Consider the following 19,338-nt stretch of genomic DNA (forward strand, 5'->3'; position numbering starts at 1 on the left):
ATTACGCTTGAGAGTTTCTGTATCTCGAAGGCATTCGGGGGCATTACGATAGAAGAGAGGGAGAGATGATGATGACAACGACGACAATGGAATCAGGAAAAAGTGCAATGAGTACCACAGGATTCAACTGAGTTATAAACGTCTGATGTTTACTCTTGATGCCTTCTTAAACAGCTTGGAGAGGATATGTATTTTGGGGGAAAATTTGACAAAAGTTTAGTTCAGCATATGGCATCACACAATGGAAGAGCAATGTTCACCCCCCGCCTTTTGTTATCTTTCCGTCGCAACAGAAATCCTTCACTCTCCATTTTGTTCATCGATGTTCCTTACCGGCCCCTTGAACCATTTCCTAGCATCCAACAACCACCACAGCATTACTAGTGCCATGACAACACCCAATGCGACAGGCGCATAGTTGAAATTTTTCCACTCAATTGGGTACGTAGTCGGGAGTAGGAACGCTGAACAAGTATAACATATCCACAGGAAAGCCACTAAGCAGATTGGCCTTCTTGCTCTGCCCAAATAGAACGGTCCCGGTTTGAAATCCTCCTCGACCATCACAAGCCTCGCGAAAATCGGAACTGCGTATCCGCCCACCCAACCAATGGTACTGATGGAAATGATGGCTGTGAAAACCACATTCACTTTCAGTATGGGAAGCCCTAGAAGTATGCTAATCGATGCACAGAGCCATACAGCATTGGATGGGACTTTGTGCTTTGGATGGATTCGTCTCCAGATTGGTGAGAATGGGATTCCATTGTCTCTGGAGAGTGCATAAACCTAAAGGAGAAGCAAAAGCTTGTCAATCTAGCGCAAATGCGTGCATGAGCACAGGGAGAGAGACTCACTACTCTAGCAGCACTTGTAGTCACCGCAAGTCCACAAAAGAAGAAGGATCCCCAGATGATACAGAGATATATGACAGCTCCGGTTGAGCTGTGAAACCTCCCGTGGAATGCGTCGTAAATGATCTGCGCAGGAACAAGTGCTCCTGCTGTCTCATTGTTTAAGTCATATAAGTAGTTTGGATCCTGCATTTGAATCGTTCCCTTGTCAAACCTCCCTCCCCATTTCCTTTCCTTTTTAGTTCATTCTAGTCAGTGCCAAAATTGCATACTTGGGGGTAAAAGGAATCCCATATTTACCTTGATGCTGAAGGTGAGAGCAAGATTATACGCCCATCCGAAGAACGTGATGATGCCGATGCTAGAAAGAATGGCGGTAGGGCCAGTTCTGTCAGCTCCTTTGGTTTCCTCAGTGAGATGAGCAGCTGTGTCGTAGCCATATAAACAGTAGTTGCTGAGAAGCACAGATAAAATCACTGCATATGGTTTGCTGCTAATGCCAGTCGATTCCGGTGACAATTCAAAGTGAGTGAAGACATAGGAAGCTGATTGCGTCGGCCTCGCCACCAGAGGAAGCCCTATAATCACTACCACGCCACCCAAAACCTGCAACCATTTGTGACAACACATAGCACTGTGAATGGCCTTTCATTTCAAAACGATCGGCTCCTAGTTTCCTAATCATATAGAAAGCTGTAAACATTGAACAGAGGGATTCTCGCCTGCCACCAGATTGAAATGATGCCCAGATAAGCAATGACTTTGAGTGCAAAAGTGTTGAGAACAGCCCATACTAGGGCGAAGCCAATGTACATGCACAGGAATATACTTCTAGAAGCGAAGTAGCCTCCTCCTTTGTTTGTTCCGGTCGACAGCAAAATGATCATCTGTAGTGTCTGTGCTGCTGAATATGCCTAGCAAAATCAAAAAGCCATCCTTTCATGAAAACACATTTTAGTAATGTGAATCAAATCATATGGACTGAACTAATGCGAACAGTTAGATAATGCAAGAACTAAGGTATGAGAGAAGTCATCACTCAAATACCTGAGCACCTATCCCCGAAACTAGACCAATGGTTTCGAGCCATGCGCAGCACCACGATGCAAATGGTCCCCATCTCGGTCCGGCCATATGGGCCGCCCAGAAATAAAGTGAACCAGTGGTCTGTTCAATTATACCACTGACCATTAGCATAGTTCACTCAGCTAGCAAATAAATTAGCTACAATGGAGTCAATCAAGTAGAGTCTGTAAATATCAATCAAGCATAATTCACTAATATTCCTGATGGAATGAATGAGTTTGCTTCGCAAAGTTAAGTCCATTATTATCCAATAATCTCTTGAGAAAAGTGAAAGGCCAAAAGAGAATTCAACATACAGGGAAGGAGGAGCAGATCTCAGCCATGGCAAGCCCTACAAACCAAGTGAAGAACGAGACCACGACCCAACCCCATATTAAACTCGCAGGTCCCGCATATTGCAGGCTCGCCCCGTACAGCGGCGTCCCCGTGAACACCGCCATGCTCGAGAACGTTAGTGCAAGTGTCTTGAACATTGTCTGCAATATAGCAAAAAATCCATCAGCATATACATGTGGGGTTCATTAACTTTACACATATCTCCTCGCATCATATGAATATGAAGGTCAACTAAGGGAAAAGAGCATTCAAAGAAGAAAAGGACGGGTTTAGTGATGTGTAGAACCATCTCTCTTCTGAGTTCTTGCTTGTATCCGAGCTCGTTGAGACGCTTTTCGCCGGAATCCATCACGGAAAACGCAGATAGAGCTCTTCCCCCTCACCGGTGCTGGCCAATATGAACTCAGAAGCTCGTGCTTAGTTTGTAGCGCTCATCAAAATTTCATCAGAGACATGACGTTGATATATACACACATCCGCGTGGGGAAAAAGAGATATCAAGTATGCAACTCGTTGACTTGATGGACAACATTAATCACACTATTGATTCATGATAAAATAATTGATTCGTGAGTTTGGTATAGGTGTCACATTGAATCTTGACACGTGATTGGCTTGATCCAGTAGAACGAGTTTAGATCAACACATGTTAATACAAAATATATGCCATTGGATGACGAAAGGCACAAAAACTAGTTGTTATGAATTGGTCTCCAAATAGGATGAACGAACGACCCCGTTAGCAAAACGGAAAGTAAACGGGGATGTTGATGATGGACAGTAGCTTGGACAAAAAGGGCCAGTTTTTCAACAATTTGCTAGATCTACGAAAGTGTAAGTCTAATTGGAAATAGAATAGTGTACTCTCTCCAAAACAACTAGTGCGGGTTGGTCAATATTGGGATATCCTCTGGGGGTAAAGTATGCTTGCAATTTTGACTTTCTTGTCCTAAAGTACGCTGGCAATTTTGACTTTCTTGTCCTAAGGCAACCGGTAGCATTTGTCTGTGCTCCGGGATCGCGGTCGAAGGGATGGTCAGCAACAACGACAATGCGCATTATTGAAGTCCGTTGTCATCTTTGAATATTCCAACTTCTTAGAAAAAACAAAACAAACCAAAAAAAAAAAAATTACGAAGGAATCTGCGAATGATTCGATTCAACCCTCAATGTGGATCTCTCTCGTACTGAATTTTCACGTGGATCCGTATGCTGTGGAAGTTGACCTTCGGAATCCAACGGTCGACGTGTTATGATGGGTTTTCCCGTTTTTTAATTTTAATTTTTCACAACCAAATAATCTAATTATCTTTGATGATTTAAGTCCTTTCTTTAATGGTCATTAATGACTCCGTCGATTTACTAATGGCATGATGCCAAGAGGTTGAATGTCCCAATTTTTCTCTCATTACAAAACAGTGTGGGTAATTTACAAAACAGGTTTGCCAATTTTTTCAAATTGAATTTTTACTTATAAATAATTTGAAAAATCACAAAAAAAAAAAAAAAAAAAACCTCGTACTGAACTTTCACGTGGATCCGTATGCTGTGGAAGTTGACCTTCGGAATCCAACGGTCGACGTGTTATAATGGTTTTTCCGGTTTTTTAATTTTAATTTTTTACAACCAAATAATCTAATTATCTTTGATGATTTAAGTCCTTTCTTTAATGGTCATTAATGACTCCGTCGATTTACTAATGGCATGATGCCGAGAGGTTGAATGTCCCAATTTTTCTCTAATTACAAAACGGTGTGGTTAATTTACAAAACAAGTTTGCCACTTTTTCAAATTGAATTTTTACTTATAAATACTTTGAAAATCGCAAAAAAAAAAAGGTTGCAAATTCGACTTTTCCATCAAATAATGTCCGATCCGAGCATAATTTTGTCCATAAGAGTTGCTCGATTAATGTGAATTCTCAAATCCTATCAAAAACTACGAAAAAACAAGTGGTAAATATTAAGTTGCAAAAGTTATCATAGAAAACATTGAAAGTATCATATTCCAGCTCTAAGTTATGTTGGATGAATAAAAAAGGAAAACGATTTTTTTTCCTAATACGTACTGTAGTAATCGGGTTGATCAAAATAAATAATAATAAATCATTTTGAAAATTAAAAATGTTTTCATTAAATAAAGTTGGAATCGATGAAGGGAAAATAACATAAATAATCTCTAAACTTTGACTCAATGTGTAATTTGATCCACAAAATTTTAATTTATTCAAGATAATCCCCAAAATTTGGGTATAAGACTACACCGACATGTATAAAAAATCTAGGAGCTATATTGAATATTAGACTAAAATCCAGAGATTATACTGAACAAATTAAAATTTTAGGGACGATATTGTAAATTTGGTTAAAATTGATGAACAATTTGTGGCATTATCCCATTGGTGAACAAAAGATTTTCGACCAAAAAAAAAACACAAAAGATTGGATCGGACGACGGGCCTCGTGATCAATGGGCCGGCTTTCGGACAACGACTTGGACTTCAACGAGCGTCCGCCAAGTACGAGGACGGCCGTCCGGCGAGCGCATCCGCGACCCCCTTCCCTCCCGCCAAATCTCCGGCGACAAAAGGCGTCGAACGTCGCTTTCGCCCACGCCTCCACCTTAATCGTCCTCCCTCCATTTCGAACACATGAACTTGGAAGGCCTCGGCTCACTCTTGCACCAGTGCTCCAAGATCAAAGCCTATCGCCGCGGGACGTGCCTTCATGGCCTCGCCATCACATCTGGCATGCACCCCGACACCGTCGTCTCCAACCACGTCCTCAACATGTACGCCAAGTGCGGCGACATCTCGCTCGCACGTCGGGTGTTCGACGGAATGCCCGAGAGAAGCCTCGTCTCTTATTCCGCCATGATCTCTGGCTGCAGCCAGGCAGGGGACCACGGGATGGCGCTTGGGCTGTTCTCCCGAATGGGTGTTTCCCCGAACGAGTACGTTTACGCCAGTGCCGTCAGTTCGTGCGCCGCGCTCGAGGCGCTGCTGCAAGGCCAGCAAATTCACGCCCACTCGCTGAAGTCCGGTTACGCACCCGTTTCTTTCGTCGCCAACTCCCTGATTTCGTTATACATGAAACTGGGTCGTTGTGATGATGCCGAGTCGGTGTATGATTGTGTTGCCGAACCGAATGCCGTTACTTATAATACGTTAATTGCTGGTTTTGTAGAAAATCGTCAGACCGGAAAGGGATTAGAAGTCTTTAAGCTAATGCGTCAACAGGGTCTTCTTCCGGACAGGTTCACATTTGTCGTGTTATCAGGGATTCCCCTCGAGTCAAAAAATTTACAGGAGGGAATGGCTTATCATTGTCTAGCAATCAAGCTTAAACTTGACTCCTGTGCTTTCGTTGGCAACTTGATAATGACAATGTATTCCAAGTTCAGTTTGTGTGATTCGGTGGAGAGGGCTTTTAGAGTGATCGAAGATAAAGACTCCATTTCCTGGAATGCGTTAATGACTGCTTGTAATCAATGCCTTGATTATACAAAGAGTTTGAGAATTTTCAAGCAGCTGAAAGTAGAGTGCACTGCACTGCCTGATGACTTCAGTTACACCAGCGCGATTGCCGCTTGTGCAGAGCTTGCTTCACTTCATCATGGCAAACAGATTCATGCTCATCTGATTAGAACAAAGCTGTCATGGGATGTTGGAGTTGGTAATGCCCTTGTCAATCTGTATGCTAAATGTGGTTCTCTGGAATATGCTTGTAGGGTATTTTGGAGGATGCTCTCCCGGAATCTTGTTTCATGGAATACCATGATATCTGTATATGGAAACCATGGGCTCGGAGGGAGAGCCATTGAAATATTTGAGCAGATGCTTGCAATGGGAGTAAGACCAGATTCTATAACATTTGTAGGACTCTTGATAGCTTGCAACCATGCTGGGCTAGTGGACAAAGGGTTAACTTACTTTAACATTATGATACAGCAGTACGGAATTTCCCCTGATTTAGAACATTTCTCTTGCCTCATTGACATGTTGGGCCGGGCCGGGAGATTACACGAGGCAGAAGAGCTAATCAGTGAATATGATTTTGGGCATGATCCGGTCATATCAGGAAGCTTGCTTTCTGCATGCCGGCTGCATGGGAATGTTGATATTGCGGAACGTCTAGCAAAAAGGCTTTTGAAACTCCAGCCTCTGTCAACGTCACCATATGTACTGTTGTCAAACTTGTATGCTTCAGGTAGGGCATGGGGTGATGTTGCCGAAGCAAGGAAGTTGTTGAAAGTCAGTGGACTGAAGAAAGAGCCGGGTCATAGTTTGATTGAGGCTAACGGGACACTGAGAAAATTTACTAAAGGAAATTTTTCTCATGCACAGGAAGATGAGATGAAGGATCTACTACAAAACTTAGATTGGGCAATGGGCGACATTTATTCATGCCAAACCAACGTATTGGTCTCATGAGGTGCATCTATTCCTTTTGTTTTTGCATCTGTACCATAGCACTGAGAGTTGCCTTCTCAATATTCCTCTGGACGCGAATTTTGAGGGAGCCTTTTGGAGCACTTGGATTATCATTGGAAATTAATGGTTCCAGCAGTCTTCAGAAATTTGGAATAACGGCCTTAGGAAACCAGTGATAAGTCTGGTGGCATTGGTGAAGAACAAGATGAAGAGAAGGGAGAGGATGGGGGACTGACAGGCCTCTGGATTTGTGGATTTAGACTTCTGCTTCTTCAGGTGCTTATCTTAATCTAGTGTGCGAGTATAACAATGGATCTGGTTTATGCTTATCTCTGTTTTACCTTTCCATGGACTTGTTGTGAATGTTCATCCTGTGGTTGTTGCATTCACGACTGTACAACATTGCCTTGTTTTAACCAGAATTCTTTCTTCCATGGTTTTTAACTGTAGCTTGGGAAAGTTAAGTTCACAAAGCACCTCGAGAAGTACTGGAGAAAACAACCACAAAGTTCTCTTCTTGTGTGGAGTATATATAGGAACTCTGTTTTTGCATTATGCTCTAAGAAATGTTGGTGGATCAATTCATTTCAGAGGTTCTTGTCTGCCTGATGTCATTTCTCAACTAGATATTCATGTTTGGAACTTTTGATTTTCCTTGGTTGTTCAGAGCCAATTTTTGGAAAATTACTCATTTTCATTAGCCATTTAGCTAGTTGTCCATCTGATTCATGTTCACACTTTTTCAGCTGGAGCACCTGAAAGTTCTGGGTTTTTGTGTATTGCAGCAAAGGAAGGAGTATCGATAAACTGAGATATTTACATAGCCCTTAACAGGTATTGTGGAGTTGTCCTTTGCCACGTAGAGTAATAGGTCATTCTTCTATGTTGTTCTTACTGTTTTATTGCCACCATTCTACTTAGGGATTTTAGTATGCTTTGTCTTCCCTGATATTGCAAAGTTAGACAACTTAATGAGCACCGTCATCATCTACCTGAAAAATTTGTGTTGACAACTTCAAGTTTCCAGAGGCATTGGTGACTGTTGATCAATTTGGGATTATTTATGCATCCTTGGATTACTGTGTCATCCTTTACAACTCGGATGGCCTTTCATGCCTTTTCTGATCTTCTAGATGTTGCTTGTGGTGATTGGTTATTTAGTGACCAAATTTTGATGTAACTTACTGCATGACAATGTTGAAAAGCTCCACCAGATGGGGTTAGAGGCAATAATCAACACATTGGTTCTGGCTTTAACCAAGTAGTTGTAGTAGGCTAAGGTTCAATCATCTTTGTTTGGTTCTGGAATCACCCAATCCAGATGGAGCTTTTGCATATTTCACTGATAATCAGGAACTGCTTTTCATGGTTCATTGTTGTTTTTCATGGAAGCAGACCACTAATCAGGAAAGAATTGCTGGTCAAGGCACTCCATCACGATCAGTGGCTTCTATCTGTAAGTTTGACTTTTGACCTTGCATTAGGCGTAACATCATCGAGATGATAGTCCATTTAAAGTTGTATCAGTCTCTCTTATAACTTGAACCGGAGTTAGAGATTGCTTTTACTTGGTGTAGGTTTCAGTTGCAACATTTGAAGAATTTACTCAAAATCATTATAAAACAGGCATGTAAAACCTCCATAGGCTACTAGGGTTTGTTAGTAGTCTTCAGCATCCCTTGGAACTAGAAATGCACCCATGGTTGTTGATTTTGTGCGTGCTTTGCTTTTCGGTTTTCCTGATTTTACAGTTCTCCCTTTTCCCTGTTTAGTTATGAGGAGAGCGTGCACAGCTTCAGAGATATTTTTTAAGCACCACTGGGTGAAGTCTTTGGATCGAAAGTGAAGCTGGTGAGGAATCTCCTCTGTAACATGGGTCATCAAGGCAGCCATCTTTTGTATGGTCTCATAATTGCATTGTGGTATGTCAATTGATTATACATTTCCATTTGTATCTGCGATTTCTAATAGAAGTGTCGTCCTATTCACCACTGGTTAACAGAATATCTGACTCCAAGCTGTGGAACACGTGTAGAGGGTGTCCTGTTGCATTACATATATTGTTATTGGACGGGGAGGATGTACATAAAATGGCATCAGTCAGTTCAAGCTTTGAACCTATATCTTGACTATGACATGAATGCATTCTGAAGAACATCATGTTTTGGTGTCTGGAAGGTGAAGAACATATGGTAAAGAGTACCCTATCAAAGGAGTTGTTTGGAAATGAGATGTGGGGAAGAAATTCCTCACAACCGATAGTCACGATTTGTACAGTCAAAAGGATGATGAAAAACCTACTCTTCTTTTACCAATTTCTGCAACTGCATGACATGGAAAAACTGCAACCGACAAATTAACAGTATATTGATTGGGCATCCCTCATGGATCAATTTATGGAGTTCTTTTGCTTAATTCACCCCAGTGTAGCTTCTGATCTAAAGCAATGAACTGTAGAAAAGGTCTTGCAAAAAGGAAAATTGTTCTTTCATCCATGGCCGATGAGATTTAAGGGGTACTTTTTGAAGTGTCCTCTACAGAGGCTCCAGTTCATGATTTTCATAAGGCCCGAGGGAGATGTTCCAGTATCTAGATGTGGTTAACAAAGTTCAAAGCTTTTTCACTGTATAGCTACATCTCGAAGCAATTGAACCATTCAAGCATTCCTCAGCTTACCCGGTTGGGCATGCCAGACCTAAATCTTTGCACAATGTGAGTTGTAATCTTTTCTTCTTTTTGGCCAGAAAGTTATAAATTTATTCCGAACATAATGGAAGAAACGTTAAAAACCTATGTCATTGTAACATAAAATAAGATTACTTTGCAAATTAAATCCTCTTCTTGCCATTATATTTTTAAATAACCCGGTAACCTGGATCGACTTTTCAAGCCCAGGACTCAAATGTGCCTGCCTGTTGGGCCCCATGTTCTTTCCTTGTTCGGGCCCATCTGGGTTTTGGGCTTCTAAAACTGAAGCCTAAAATTTCCCAGACCGGCTCGTGACCTCATGTAAAATGAAAGCTAGAAATCAATCGGCCTCGACCCTCGCCCTGTCTTACTCAGCCTATCGCGTTTCTCTTGACCTTAAGTTAATTCGAGTAACTATTGATGCATACGTATAGTCCCAATCGCCACCAAAGCATAATACAGCTGTACCAAAAACACGAACGGTTAATGTTTCGTTCAACAGGTAAGATTAGTTGACTGTGGATGTTAACTAATCGTTGGGGGAAAAGAAAAAGGATGACGGGTGTTATGTCTAAATGTGGCAAATCACCATGGCTTTTGCAGATTGTCACATCATTGAGGTCAATGAATTTCTAAAGTAAGAATATGTACGGGTACTGTAAAAACAAATATTGGGTTGACCTGAGATTAATGTGTATTTCCGAATACACTAAACTAGGGACTAAGGTGAAGGAAGCGGCTTCTTAGGTGGGGAGAAATTTGAACAGGAATTTTGATGATGGGAGCGGTGAGGTGTCAAGAAGGCTATTCAAATGAAGGTTGTTAAGTGGGAATTATCTTCTTCTGCAGAGTGTTCGCAGCTCATTAGTTGATCGGGGGAAATCTCAGTTTGGATTCTTTACCTATAAAGGAAATTAAAATAAAGTAATCTATTCACGCATGTTTTCAATGAAACGTTGATTTTTGTACATTTGAATCTTCGAATAGAAAATTGATTCTATCTCTCCAAATACCTTTTAATAACCATGTTATGGTCATCCAAAACCAGTTTGAATATATTAATCCCTTTCTTGAGTGCCATTAATTGAGAACCTCAACTCATCGCTTTATGGGGGGGGAAGAGAGCAGTTGAGGTAGTTATCTAACTAAACAAGTTGAGTGGACTTTGCTCATCTACTTCTTCACTAATGACGAGCTTTGGAATGGCTGCAGAACGAAATTGAACTTGAGTCTCAAGTTACTAGAAATGATTACTCAAAGGTTCTCTTCAGACAATAATACACCCCTATCACCTTGTTCATGAAGAAAGTGGACAAAAACAGACTACTTTATTCATATAAAAATCTTAAACCTAAATCCTCCCGACCTATTTAATTGAAGTGAACGAGAGGTACCGGACGCAGCGAAGCCGACCACGGCAATGACTTTGCTTGGCGTACTCTACGTGTCCAGCAATTTCTTTTTAATTGCACCCATTCGAGGCTTCTTGTGACAAGATGTATGATCTACTGCAATAACATATGATAAGGATTGATTAAAAAAGTTGCGGTCAGACAGAGAAACCTAAAACCAAATCTATGTGCAGAGACTCTAGACCGTTTTTGAGTGCCTTGCGTGAGACATTAGTTCAGCATCATGTGGCATTAATCCTTATACATGAACAATCTCTTTAATCGCTTCACTCGTTTCAAGACTAAAACTTCGTCGTTTCTTTATTTTTAGTTTTAATTTCTTCTACTCAATGGATTGTCTCGGGGGAATGAATGGAGTTCCACTCTTGCATTCTCTCATGCTAATTAGGGTTTCTTTCCTTTTTCACTTGTAACTGCATACTCGATATGTATAATTATGAAGAACATTTTGAGTTCTATATTCAGTGTGTCTCGGGGGAATTAATGGAGTTCCCTTTTCTTTTTGCCTCCATAATTGGTAAAACTTCAAGGATACAAATTTTGAACGCGCTTGCATAAGGATGGATCTATAAAAGATCAAGAACATTTCAGTAAATTGTGATCGATAACCTTTGACATTTTTTTCTTCACCAAACTAGGGTTTTATCAGGGGCAAGCTTGGAGTTCAAAGTCTGTATCCTTGAAGTTTTACCAATTATGGAGGCAAAAAGAAAAGGGATCTCCGTTCATTCCCTCAAGACAAAAGTTGCCCCAGATAAAATCTACAGATTCACTTTTTTAAAAATCATAGTTGCCCCAGATAAAATCTATAAATTCACCGAGTCATAAGAGAAATTTCCTTTTGAACTTCTTTTGACTTTCTTGAAATGTTGAAGATGAGAGAAAGTTTGGAAATTGGTGAAGAGCGATTGAGCAAAAAGAAAAGGGAACTTCTTTTGACTTTCTATCCCATGTAAGAGTTGCCCATGAGTGAAGAATACCAACTTTTCACTCAAAGAAACAATTTCAAATGGGATCCGATGATTTATTACTGTCGGAGACGAATCTTGAACATCCGGGTATTATTTTTGATGTGCAAAATGCGCAAAGACCACTAAGCACTTTGTTCATATTCGAATTCATTAGCATTAACGATCTACACGAATTCGTACATCTTATGTCTTTCTTTGTATTCAGTGTGTTTTCATTAGCTAATCTGTTGATTTGGTGACTATACACATTTTCCTTTTCTTCCATCGACCTAACATTACATAAATAGGAAATCCTCCATGTATTTGTGTATATGCAAACTAATGAGATTTCGTGAGTCAATATTCCAATTTTGTAGCCAGAGTTAACACTTATTTTTCGCTGGCAAGTTGCGTTGACATCTGACCAGTAGACCTGTTATATTTTTTTTTTTTTTTCATGACAAGGTTGAATTTCCTTTTTCGGTTTTTTAAGTATGTGTTCCTTGCGGTTGTAGCTCTTCATTTAATTGATCCTTGAATACTCCTAATGGTCGGCTCTCGGTCCCCGTCCAAACCGCTTATTGAACTCTTTCAAGTTATCGATTTGAAGTTTTGACAAATCTATTTTGTGGCCTGCCCATGTTAAGATCCAACCGGGTGTTCCATGAGGTTCAATTTGTGTATGAGTGAATTTCAATTGCACGCAAGGTCAGATCTTGAGACTATGTGTATGATAATTATCTTTTCCAATTCGATAACGATAAAAAAGGATCATCATTTTTATAATGGAGTTTAACTGATCGGTTGCTTTAATACTAAATTAAGGTTCTTACCACAATAATGATGTGGATGGCAATGAGTCAACGAATTTAATAATGGTCGACGTCATCTCCACATCACTGTCATCTAATAAATTTTCTTGAAACGTCAATGACTTGCCAGGGGAAAAACGGCCTCAGACATGGATTATCGAACTAATCCTTCCTTAAAATTTTTACAAGAGAGAATGTGGAAAACAATTATTTAGGGAGAAGTGCCAAAAAGTCCTAAACCTTTTGGCTTTGTGCCGATTAGTCCTAAACCTTTTTTGGTGCCGATTTAGTCCTAAACCTTTTACGTTGTGCCAATTCAGTCCTTTCCGGCCAATTTTGGCCGGATTTTGCTATTGGATGCCGGCCGGCTGATGTGGCCTGATCGACGCTAACGTGTACAATTTTTAATAATATTTTAAATATTTTTAAATATTTTTTTTTTTTTTTTAAATATTTTTCTCTTTTATTTTTTATTCTTTTATTTTTTTCTGCTCATCTTCTTCCTCCGGCCGGTCGCCGGAGCTCGGCGGCCGGCCGAGGCGACGGGCGGCGAGGTCGAGGTCGACCTCGCCGGCCACCTCGCCGTGGCCGCTAGGGCGGCCTCTCGCCGGGCGGGCGAGGCCGCCCTCAAGGCCGGGCGGCGAGGGCGAGCCCCGCGGCTCCTCCTCGCGCCGGATCGCGAGGTCGAGCCGCGGCGGTGGGCGAGGCTCGACCCTCGCTAGATCCGGCGAGGGCGAGCATCGTCCGCCCGGTGCGAGGCCGCCCTCGAGACTGGGCGGCGAGGCTCGCCCTCGCCGGATCTGGCGAGGCTCAAGCCTCGCCCACGGCCGGCGAGGCTCGCCCTCGCCGGATCGGCGAGGCTCAAGCCTCGCCCACGGCCGGCGGGGCGACCCCGCCAGCTCCTCCTCGCGCGGATCCGGCGAGGTCGAGCTTCACCGGCGGTGGGCGAGGCTCGACCCTCGCCCAGATCCGGTGAGGGCGAGCCTCGCCCGCCTAGTGCGAGGCCGCCCTCGAGACCCGGGCGGTGAGGCTCGCCCTCGCCGGATCCGCGAGGTCAAGCCTCGCCCACGGCCAGCGGGGCGACCCCGCTAGCTCCTCCTCACGCCGGATCCGGCGAGGTCGAGCTTCGCCGGCGGGGCGAGGCTCGACCCTCGCCGGATCCGGCGAGGGCGAGCCTCGCCCGCCCGTGCGAGGCCGCCCTCAAGACCCGGGCGGCGAGGGTCAAGCCTCGCCCACGGCCGGCGGGCGACCCCGCCCGCTCCTCCTCGCGCCGGATCAGGCGAGGTCGAACCTCGCCGGCCTTAGGCGAGCCTCGCCCACCCGGCACGAGGCCGCCCTCGAGGCTGGGCGGCGAGGCTCGCCCTCGCCGGATCTCGGCAGGCTCGCCCTCACCGGATCGGCGAGGGTGAGCCCGCCAGCTCCTCCTCGCGTCGGATCTGGCGAGGGTGAGCCCCGGCTCCTCCTCGCGCCGGATCGGCGGGTCGAGCCTCGCCGGATCCGGCGAGGGCGAGCCTCGCCCGCCCGGCGCGAGGCCGCCCTCGCAGCCACGGCGAGGTGGCCGACGAGGTCGAGACCTCACCGGCCGTCACCTCGGCGGTCGCCGAGCTCCGGCGACCGGCTGGAGGAAGAAGATGAGCAGAAAAATAAAAAGAATAAAAAGAATAAAAATAAAAAGATAAAAAAATTCAAAAAAATTCAAAAAAATTAAAATACTATTAAAAATTATACACGTCGGCGCCGATCGGCCACGCCGGCCGGCGCCCAATCAGCAAAATCCGGTCAAAATTGGCCGGAAAGGACTTAATTGGCACAACGTAAAAGGTTTAGAGACTAAATCGGCACAAAACCAATAGGTTTAGACTTTTTGGCACTTTTCCCCAATTATTTATTATCTGAATATGACATCCACCAATCTTTTTGTCTCCTTATGTAAAAAAATATCGAACTCTAGCTTTCAGGGTATAGTAAGCCCTTGCATCATCACATTGATAGTCCAATTACTTTTCTTGATTGTGCCCAGAAGTATCCACAATCGATTGGAACATTAATTAGGGATTTATAAAATGTTCTAAACATTACTAATCTGGAGGGTTTGATTAGACTTTAGTCAACGAATTGGTAATCGTGTAATCAATTAATTTTTTTTTGTGCTAGTAAAAAATAAACAGGGAAAATAGAAACCTTTGATGATATGGATGGAACTCCCTGGCAAAATAATGGGGACAACGGTTGTGGAAGGACCACAAGCACAGCAAGGCATTCCTTGGTCAGACAAGGCCATAATCATCTGGTCCCTCGAACCGTGCCCCAAATTTCGGACGGTAATCAGAATCAAATCAAAAGTGGAATAATTATTCAGTCAAGTAGGAGTAATATATTATTCTTTTTCCTTACTTTGAGAAAAAAAAAAACTACTATATGTTCGTATCAAAATAAAGTTACGATGGATTGTCGAAATCAGCTGACGTGATATAGCAACAAGCATGGCTAATAGACACCCAACATCTTCAGATGAAATAACAATTTAATGATGAAGAGACACATATGTACTAGTGGATTAGACACACGATACGTAGTGAATTCTTATGTTACCAGACATATGAATTGCATGCTCGAACTACTTACTCGAGTTTCGACTTATATCTTATGCCATATCCATTATTGATATCCGTGTTCATTAACGAGCTTCTCTACCGTTGGCTGTAGTTATTCAACATCAAGCTTTATATTGGTGTCATATCGAATAAAAAAATTTGATCATTTTTGGGTGTCAACAAGCATGATCCTGATGCTATGTGAGACCAACAGACACCAACGTCTAGAAAAGGAATAATAAACTCATAAAATTGGCTTAATGATCAAGAGACACATATGTATTAATAGATTAGAACCACGATACGCGGTTGATTTTCTTATTATTAAGCACTAGAAAATGCAACTACTTAATCGAGTTTCAACTTACATCTTTTGAATTAATATAGTTAACATAAAGTGAAGTTTCTCGTCATAGTTTAAAAATTGGGAAGTTGACAAGAGTAATTGACAAGATTATAATTGGTGATGTCCCTTTCTATTGAAGTCACCAACTACTGCCTTTCTTTAGCCCACGAGCCGTGCCTACAAATCAGTGTATCCCGTTTAGTAATACGCGACGCGTACCACACCCTTCGCGGAAAGCCAGCCCGATCGATCAATCTCGGTCAAAGGCTTGGGTTGGGGGGGTACCAGATGTTGCCACGTCAGCTTGATGAATGGTAGTCGGCAGAGGTTTGAATTGCAAGTGGTACGACACACAACCACATCACATTCATACAAAAGAATAATAAAGTGAAAGGATGTGGTTCCCGATTGGGAGTGTTCTTGACTTTAATCATAGCGAGTATAGTTTAATTGAAGCAGCAGCTACTTAAAAAAAAATTCCATGCACTGATTAGATTAAAAATTAGAAACCTAATTTAAAAAGGGCAAGATAAGGAAAGTTTGCAAAACTTAACTCCGAGGGAGTTATATATAGAAAATTTTAATGAAATTTGATAGATTATAACCCATATTGCGTGAGAATTGCCCCGAAAAATGAGCCTAGGTCCTTGATCCATCATTATGAGTGTGGTGTAATAGTCATTGAATCAAGGCTGTTTAAGGTATTAGCTAAGGTATGCACTGTTCAAAGTAATAAAAGTTCCATCAAATGATGGCTTTGATGTCAATCTTGATCTACCACTACAAAGACATCGTTAAAATTAGTGGAGGTTTGCCTGTTTTTGAACACACTAAAGTTATTGATCATCGTACCATTAGAGCCCTCTAGATCGAAGTTTCATTGAGGGGTTTAACTAGATAAGGCACTTGAGTTAGGAGTTTCCTCCAATGGAATACAAAAGTAGCTGCATGAGAAGCATACCATCGGTTTAGGTTTATCTGGTGAAGACAAAGCTACATCTAAAAGTAGAAAATGGAAATATAAAACTAAAAATAAAACGAAAAAACTAGGCCAAAGGATCCCCGGTGGCAGCAGGGCACCGGCAATGTCGTTGAATTGACAGTTATTAGTGCTTGTATTGTGGGCTACCAGTTTTAAAGACCCCCACCTTGGAAGCATTGACTTTTGGGTGATTAAAATAAAGGGTCACCGTCCCACACCTCACCCCTGATCCAACGGCTGCCTCTTGACAAAGAATTTTTATATCTCTAAAATAAAAAAGAATAAACAAATATTGTGTAGAGTTGACTATTCGGATCGATCCAAGATGGCGGGAGTGCAGTATAAATAGAAGCATGCACATCTCTGTTTGCTGCATCAGAAACCAGTTTAGTTGCAACATAAAGAAGCAAGTAGCTTGAGTGATCCTCTGAGTTCTCTGTTACTTATTTTCATTCACATATAAACTTCAAGAAGTATTTACACGTCAAATGGCAATTCCGGTGATCGATTTCTCGAAGCTCAGCGGCGAGGAGAGGGCCAAGACGATGGCTCAGATTGCCAATGGCTGTGAGGAATGGGGTTTCTTCCAGGTACAACATTCTATCCTGTATTCATCTTCTCTTGAGACCTTGGTTGAGGGAGAGAAAGTCTTAAGTTTAATTATCTTTTTGTCCTATGTATGTGTCCGCGAGTATATCTTTTTGGCTCAAGTTCAAGAGTGTTCACCCAGATCTTTGTAATATAGGAAATGTTAAGTGTGTCTCTGAATTATGAATATGCCCTGATTTAATGGTTTGTTCTCACCTTTTCGAACCACAACTTTATCGTTATTTTCTTGTTCCCAGTTCCAACAGGAAAACTATCCAACAGGGAAAATTCTTCCCCTCTAAATCCATGAAATTTAAACTGCGAGATACGTCGTCTATCTGAGTACCTATGCGCTCAATGCATGTCAACACCGAATGCTAATTTCATGCGCAACCCACACGATCTAGTGGCTCCTGTAAAAGATACATGCATTACTTTATGCTAAAAAATAACTAGAGCTAATTATTCTGATGACCTGAATTGATGATTATGTCGATGACAAATACGTGATGATGAATGCAGCTGGTGAACCATGGGATACCAGAGGAGCTGCTGGAGAGAGTGAAGAGAGTGTGTAATGAGTTCTACAAGTTGGAGAGGGAAGAGAACTTCAAAAAGTCAACCCCCGTGAAGCTGTTGAACGAGAGTGACGGTGGAAAAATAGAGAGCGTGGACTGGGAGGATGTTATCACTCTCCTTGATGACAATGAATGGCCTTCCAACACTCCCGGTTTCAAGTAATTTTCCATCTCTCTCTCTCTCTCTCTCTCTCTCTCTCTCTCTATATATATATATATATATATATATATAAAAAGAGTAACTAATCCTTCCATCGCAAAACTACAGAGGTCAGAATATATTTGTAATGTGTAAAAGAGTAATGCGAATTGTCACCAACTGTTTTAACTAAGCTCACTTTATACAAAATATCAGGTCTTGATATTCCTATGTTACGTCCATGCATTTTAATCCAAAGATAGTAATATCTTTTTGTCTGGTGGATATTAAAAGAATTAAACGTGATCATAGTCGTAAACCGACACATTAGAAGTTTGTCTTTTACAAAAAGTTCCTCGCTTTTAATGTTCTTGTTAGGTTAATGTATTTTATAAAAGGATTTGTTAATAATTTGCATGAGTGACTTAATAGGGAAACCATGGCGGAGTACCGCGCAGAAGTGGAGAAGCTCGCCGAGAAGGTCATGGAAGTCATGGACGAGAATTTGTGCTTGCCAAAGGGCTATATCAAAAACGCCTTCAACAGCGGCGGCAACGAGGACAACAACAATAAGGCCTTCTTCGGGACTAAAGTGAGCCACTACCCGCCCTGCCCGCAACCTGAGCTGGTCAACGGCCTCCGAGCCCACACCGATGCGGGCGGCGTGATCCTTCTCTTCCAGGATGACGCCGTTGGGGGCCTCCAGATACTCAAGGGAGGTGAGTGGATCGATGTGCAGCCGCTCCCCAATGCCATCGTCATCAACACGGGGGACCAGATCGAGGTCCTGAGCAACGGCAAGTACAAGAGCGTCTGGCACCGTGTCCTTGCCTTCCCAGATGGCAACCGGCGCTCCATCGCCTCATTCTACAACCCATCCCTCACTGCCACCATCGCCCCCGCGCCACAGCTGGTGGAGCAGGCTCAGGCTTACCCTAAGTTTGTGTTTGGGGATTACATGTCGGTCTATGCTGAGCAGAAGTTCCTCCCCAAAGAGCCTAGGTTCGAAGCTGTGAACGCCATGTAATAATGTATGAAAATATATTTCTTCACGAATTATTAGAAGAGAAAAGCATAATTATCTGTCTTTTTTAGGGTTATGCATAACTATGGCCTTTTTCTTCTCTCAACTGCTGCTTGTGTGGAGATGTATATGCAAGTTGTTTTTGAACTCTGAAGACTGCGCGCTTTAGGTTTGTAATAATATGCGAGCATGAGGTGCTATTAAATGCACCTTGGTCTTTGCTTTATCATGTAATAGTATTTGCACGTGTCTTCAGTCTCTTGTCTTTGTTTTTTTCCTTTTCCCCTTAGATATGACTGCTCATTCCCGCTGAAAGTTGTGGAACCTACCCAGTCTACTAATAAGGGAAAAATTCGAGCTTCCATCTATGTCGAACGTTGAGGTTTTGTAGTACTACGTATTTGAAAGTGAGGTTTGGTGACATGGAAACACTGGACTTCTCCAAGGGTAGATTGTTTGTAAGTTTTCCTAAATTTGAATTTGTAATAGGAGTAGTGGCATCAAATTCCATTTAACT

At 42.3% G+C, this 19,338-nt stretch overlaps 3 protein-coding genes across 6 annotated transcripts; 2 read left to right on the forward strand and 1 right to left on the reverse strand.

The window, feature by feature from the left end:
- Positions 1 to 87: 87 nt before the first annotated feature.
- LOC104450536 (amino-acid permease BAT1 homolog) lies at positions 88 to 2,702 on the reverse strand. Its single transcript, XM_010065125.3, has 7 exons — positions 2,563 to 2,702; positions 2,237 to 2,416; positions 1,902 to 2,021; positions 1,577 to 1,768; positions 1,155 to 1,460; positions 858 to 1,040; positions 88 to 789 (listed from the first exon to the last, which is right to left on the reverse strand). The coding sequence occupies exons 1-7, from the start codon at positions 2,623 to 2,625 to the stop codon at positions 301 to 303; spliced, it is 1,533 nt and encodes a 510-aa protein (XP_010063427.2). The 5' UTR covers positions 2,626 to 2,702; the 3' UTR covers positions 88 to 300.
- Positions 2,703 to 4,786: 2,084 nt separating this feature from the next.
- On the forward strand, positions 4,787 to 9,101 carry LOC104450537 (pentatricopeptide repeat-containing protein At4g33170). 4 transcript variants are annotated; one of them, XM_010065126.3, is made up of 5 exons: positions 4,787 to 6,984; positions 7,159 to 7,301; positions 7,455 to 7,542; positions 8,104 to 8,164; positions 8,481 to 9,101. In XM_010065126.3, exon 1 carries the CDS (start codon positions 4,927 to 4,929, stop codon positions 6,706 to 6,708), a length of 1,782 nt encoding a protein of 593 aa, XP_010063428.2. In that variant the 5' UTR covers positions 4,787 to 4,926; the 3' UTR covers positions 6,709 to 6,984; positions 7,159 to 7,301; positions 7,455 to 7,542; positions 8,104 to 8,164; positions 8,481 to 9,101. The 4 variants fall into 4 exon arrangements, with proteins under 4 accessions (XP_010063428.2, XP_039171012.1, XP_010063429.2 ...); XM_039315078.1 differs by lacking the exon at positions 7,159 to 7,301 and having other exon boundaries at positions 8,481 to 8,606; positions 8,711 to 9,101; XM_010065127.3 differs by lacking the exon at positions 7,159 to 7,301.
- A 7,782-nt stretch (positions 9,102 to 16,883) lies between these two features.
- On the forward strand, positions 16,884 to 19,076 carry LOC104450538 (1-aminocyclopropane-1-carboxylate oxidase 5). Its single transcript, XM_010065129.3, has 3 exons — positions 16,884 to 17,082; positions 17,603 to 17,817; positions 18,230 to 19,076. The coding sequence occupies exons 1-3, from the start codon at positions 16,981 to 16,983 to the stop codon at positions 18,822 to 18,824; spliced, it is 912 nt and encodes a 303-aa protein (XP_010063431.2). The 5' UTR covers positions 16,884 to 16,980; the 3' UTR covers positions 18,825 to 19,076.
- The last annotated feature ends 262 nt before the right edge of the window (positions 19,077 to 19,338 follow it).

The sequence above is a fragment of the Eucalyptus grandis genome, chromosome 6 (assembly GCF_016545825.1).
Source record: "Eucalyptus grandis isolate ANBG69807.140 chromosome 6, ASM1654582v1, whole genome shotgun sequence".
In the NCBI taxonomy this organism is placed as follows: domain Eukaryota; kingdom Viridiplantae; phylum Streptophyta; class Magnoliopsida; order Myrtales; family Myrtaceae; genus Eucalyptus; species Eucalyptus grandis.

What these genes read in the sequence shown, in the direction of transcription:
- LOC104450536 (XM_010065125.3), bottom strand. Translation starts at nt 2,625, where the DNA reads ATGGATTCCGGCGAAAAGCGTCTCAACGAGCTCGGATACAAGCAAGAA. An exon ending in TTTCGGGGATAGGTGCTCAG is followed by an intron (nt 1,769 to 1,901) that starts GTATTTGAGTGA and finishes TGATTTTGCTAG; the next exon opens with GCATATTCAGCAGCACAGAC. An exon ending in CTACAAGTGCTGCTAGAGTA is followed by an intron (nt 790 to 857) that starts GTGAGTCTCTCT and finishes CTTCTCCTTTAG; the next exon opens with GTTTATGCACTCTCCAGAGA.
- LOC104450537 (XM_010065126.3), top strand. Translation starts at nt 4,927, where the DNA reads ATGAACTTGGAAGGCCTCGGCTCACTCTTGCACCAGTGCTCCAAGATC.
- LOC104450538 (XM_010065129.3), top strand. Translation starts at nt 16,981, where the DNA reads ATGGCAATTCCGGTGATCGATTTCTCGAAGCTCAGCGGCGAGGAGAGG. An exon ending in AGGAATGGGGTTTCTTCCAG is followed by an intron (nt 17,083 to 17,602) that starts GTACAACATTCT and finishes TGATGAATGCAG; the next exon opens with CTGGTGAACCATGGGATACC. An exon ending in TCCAACACTCCCGGTTTCAA is followed by an intron (nt 17,818 to 18,229) that starts GTAATTTTCCAT and finishes GTGACTTAATAG; the next exon opens with GGAAACCATGGCGGAGTACC.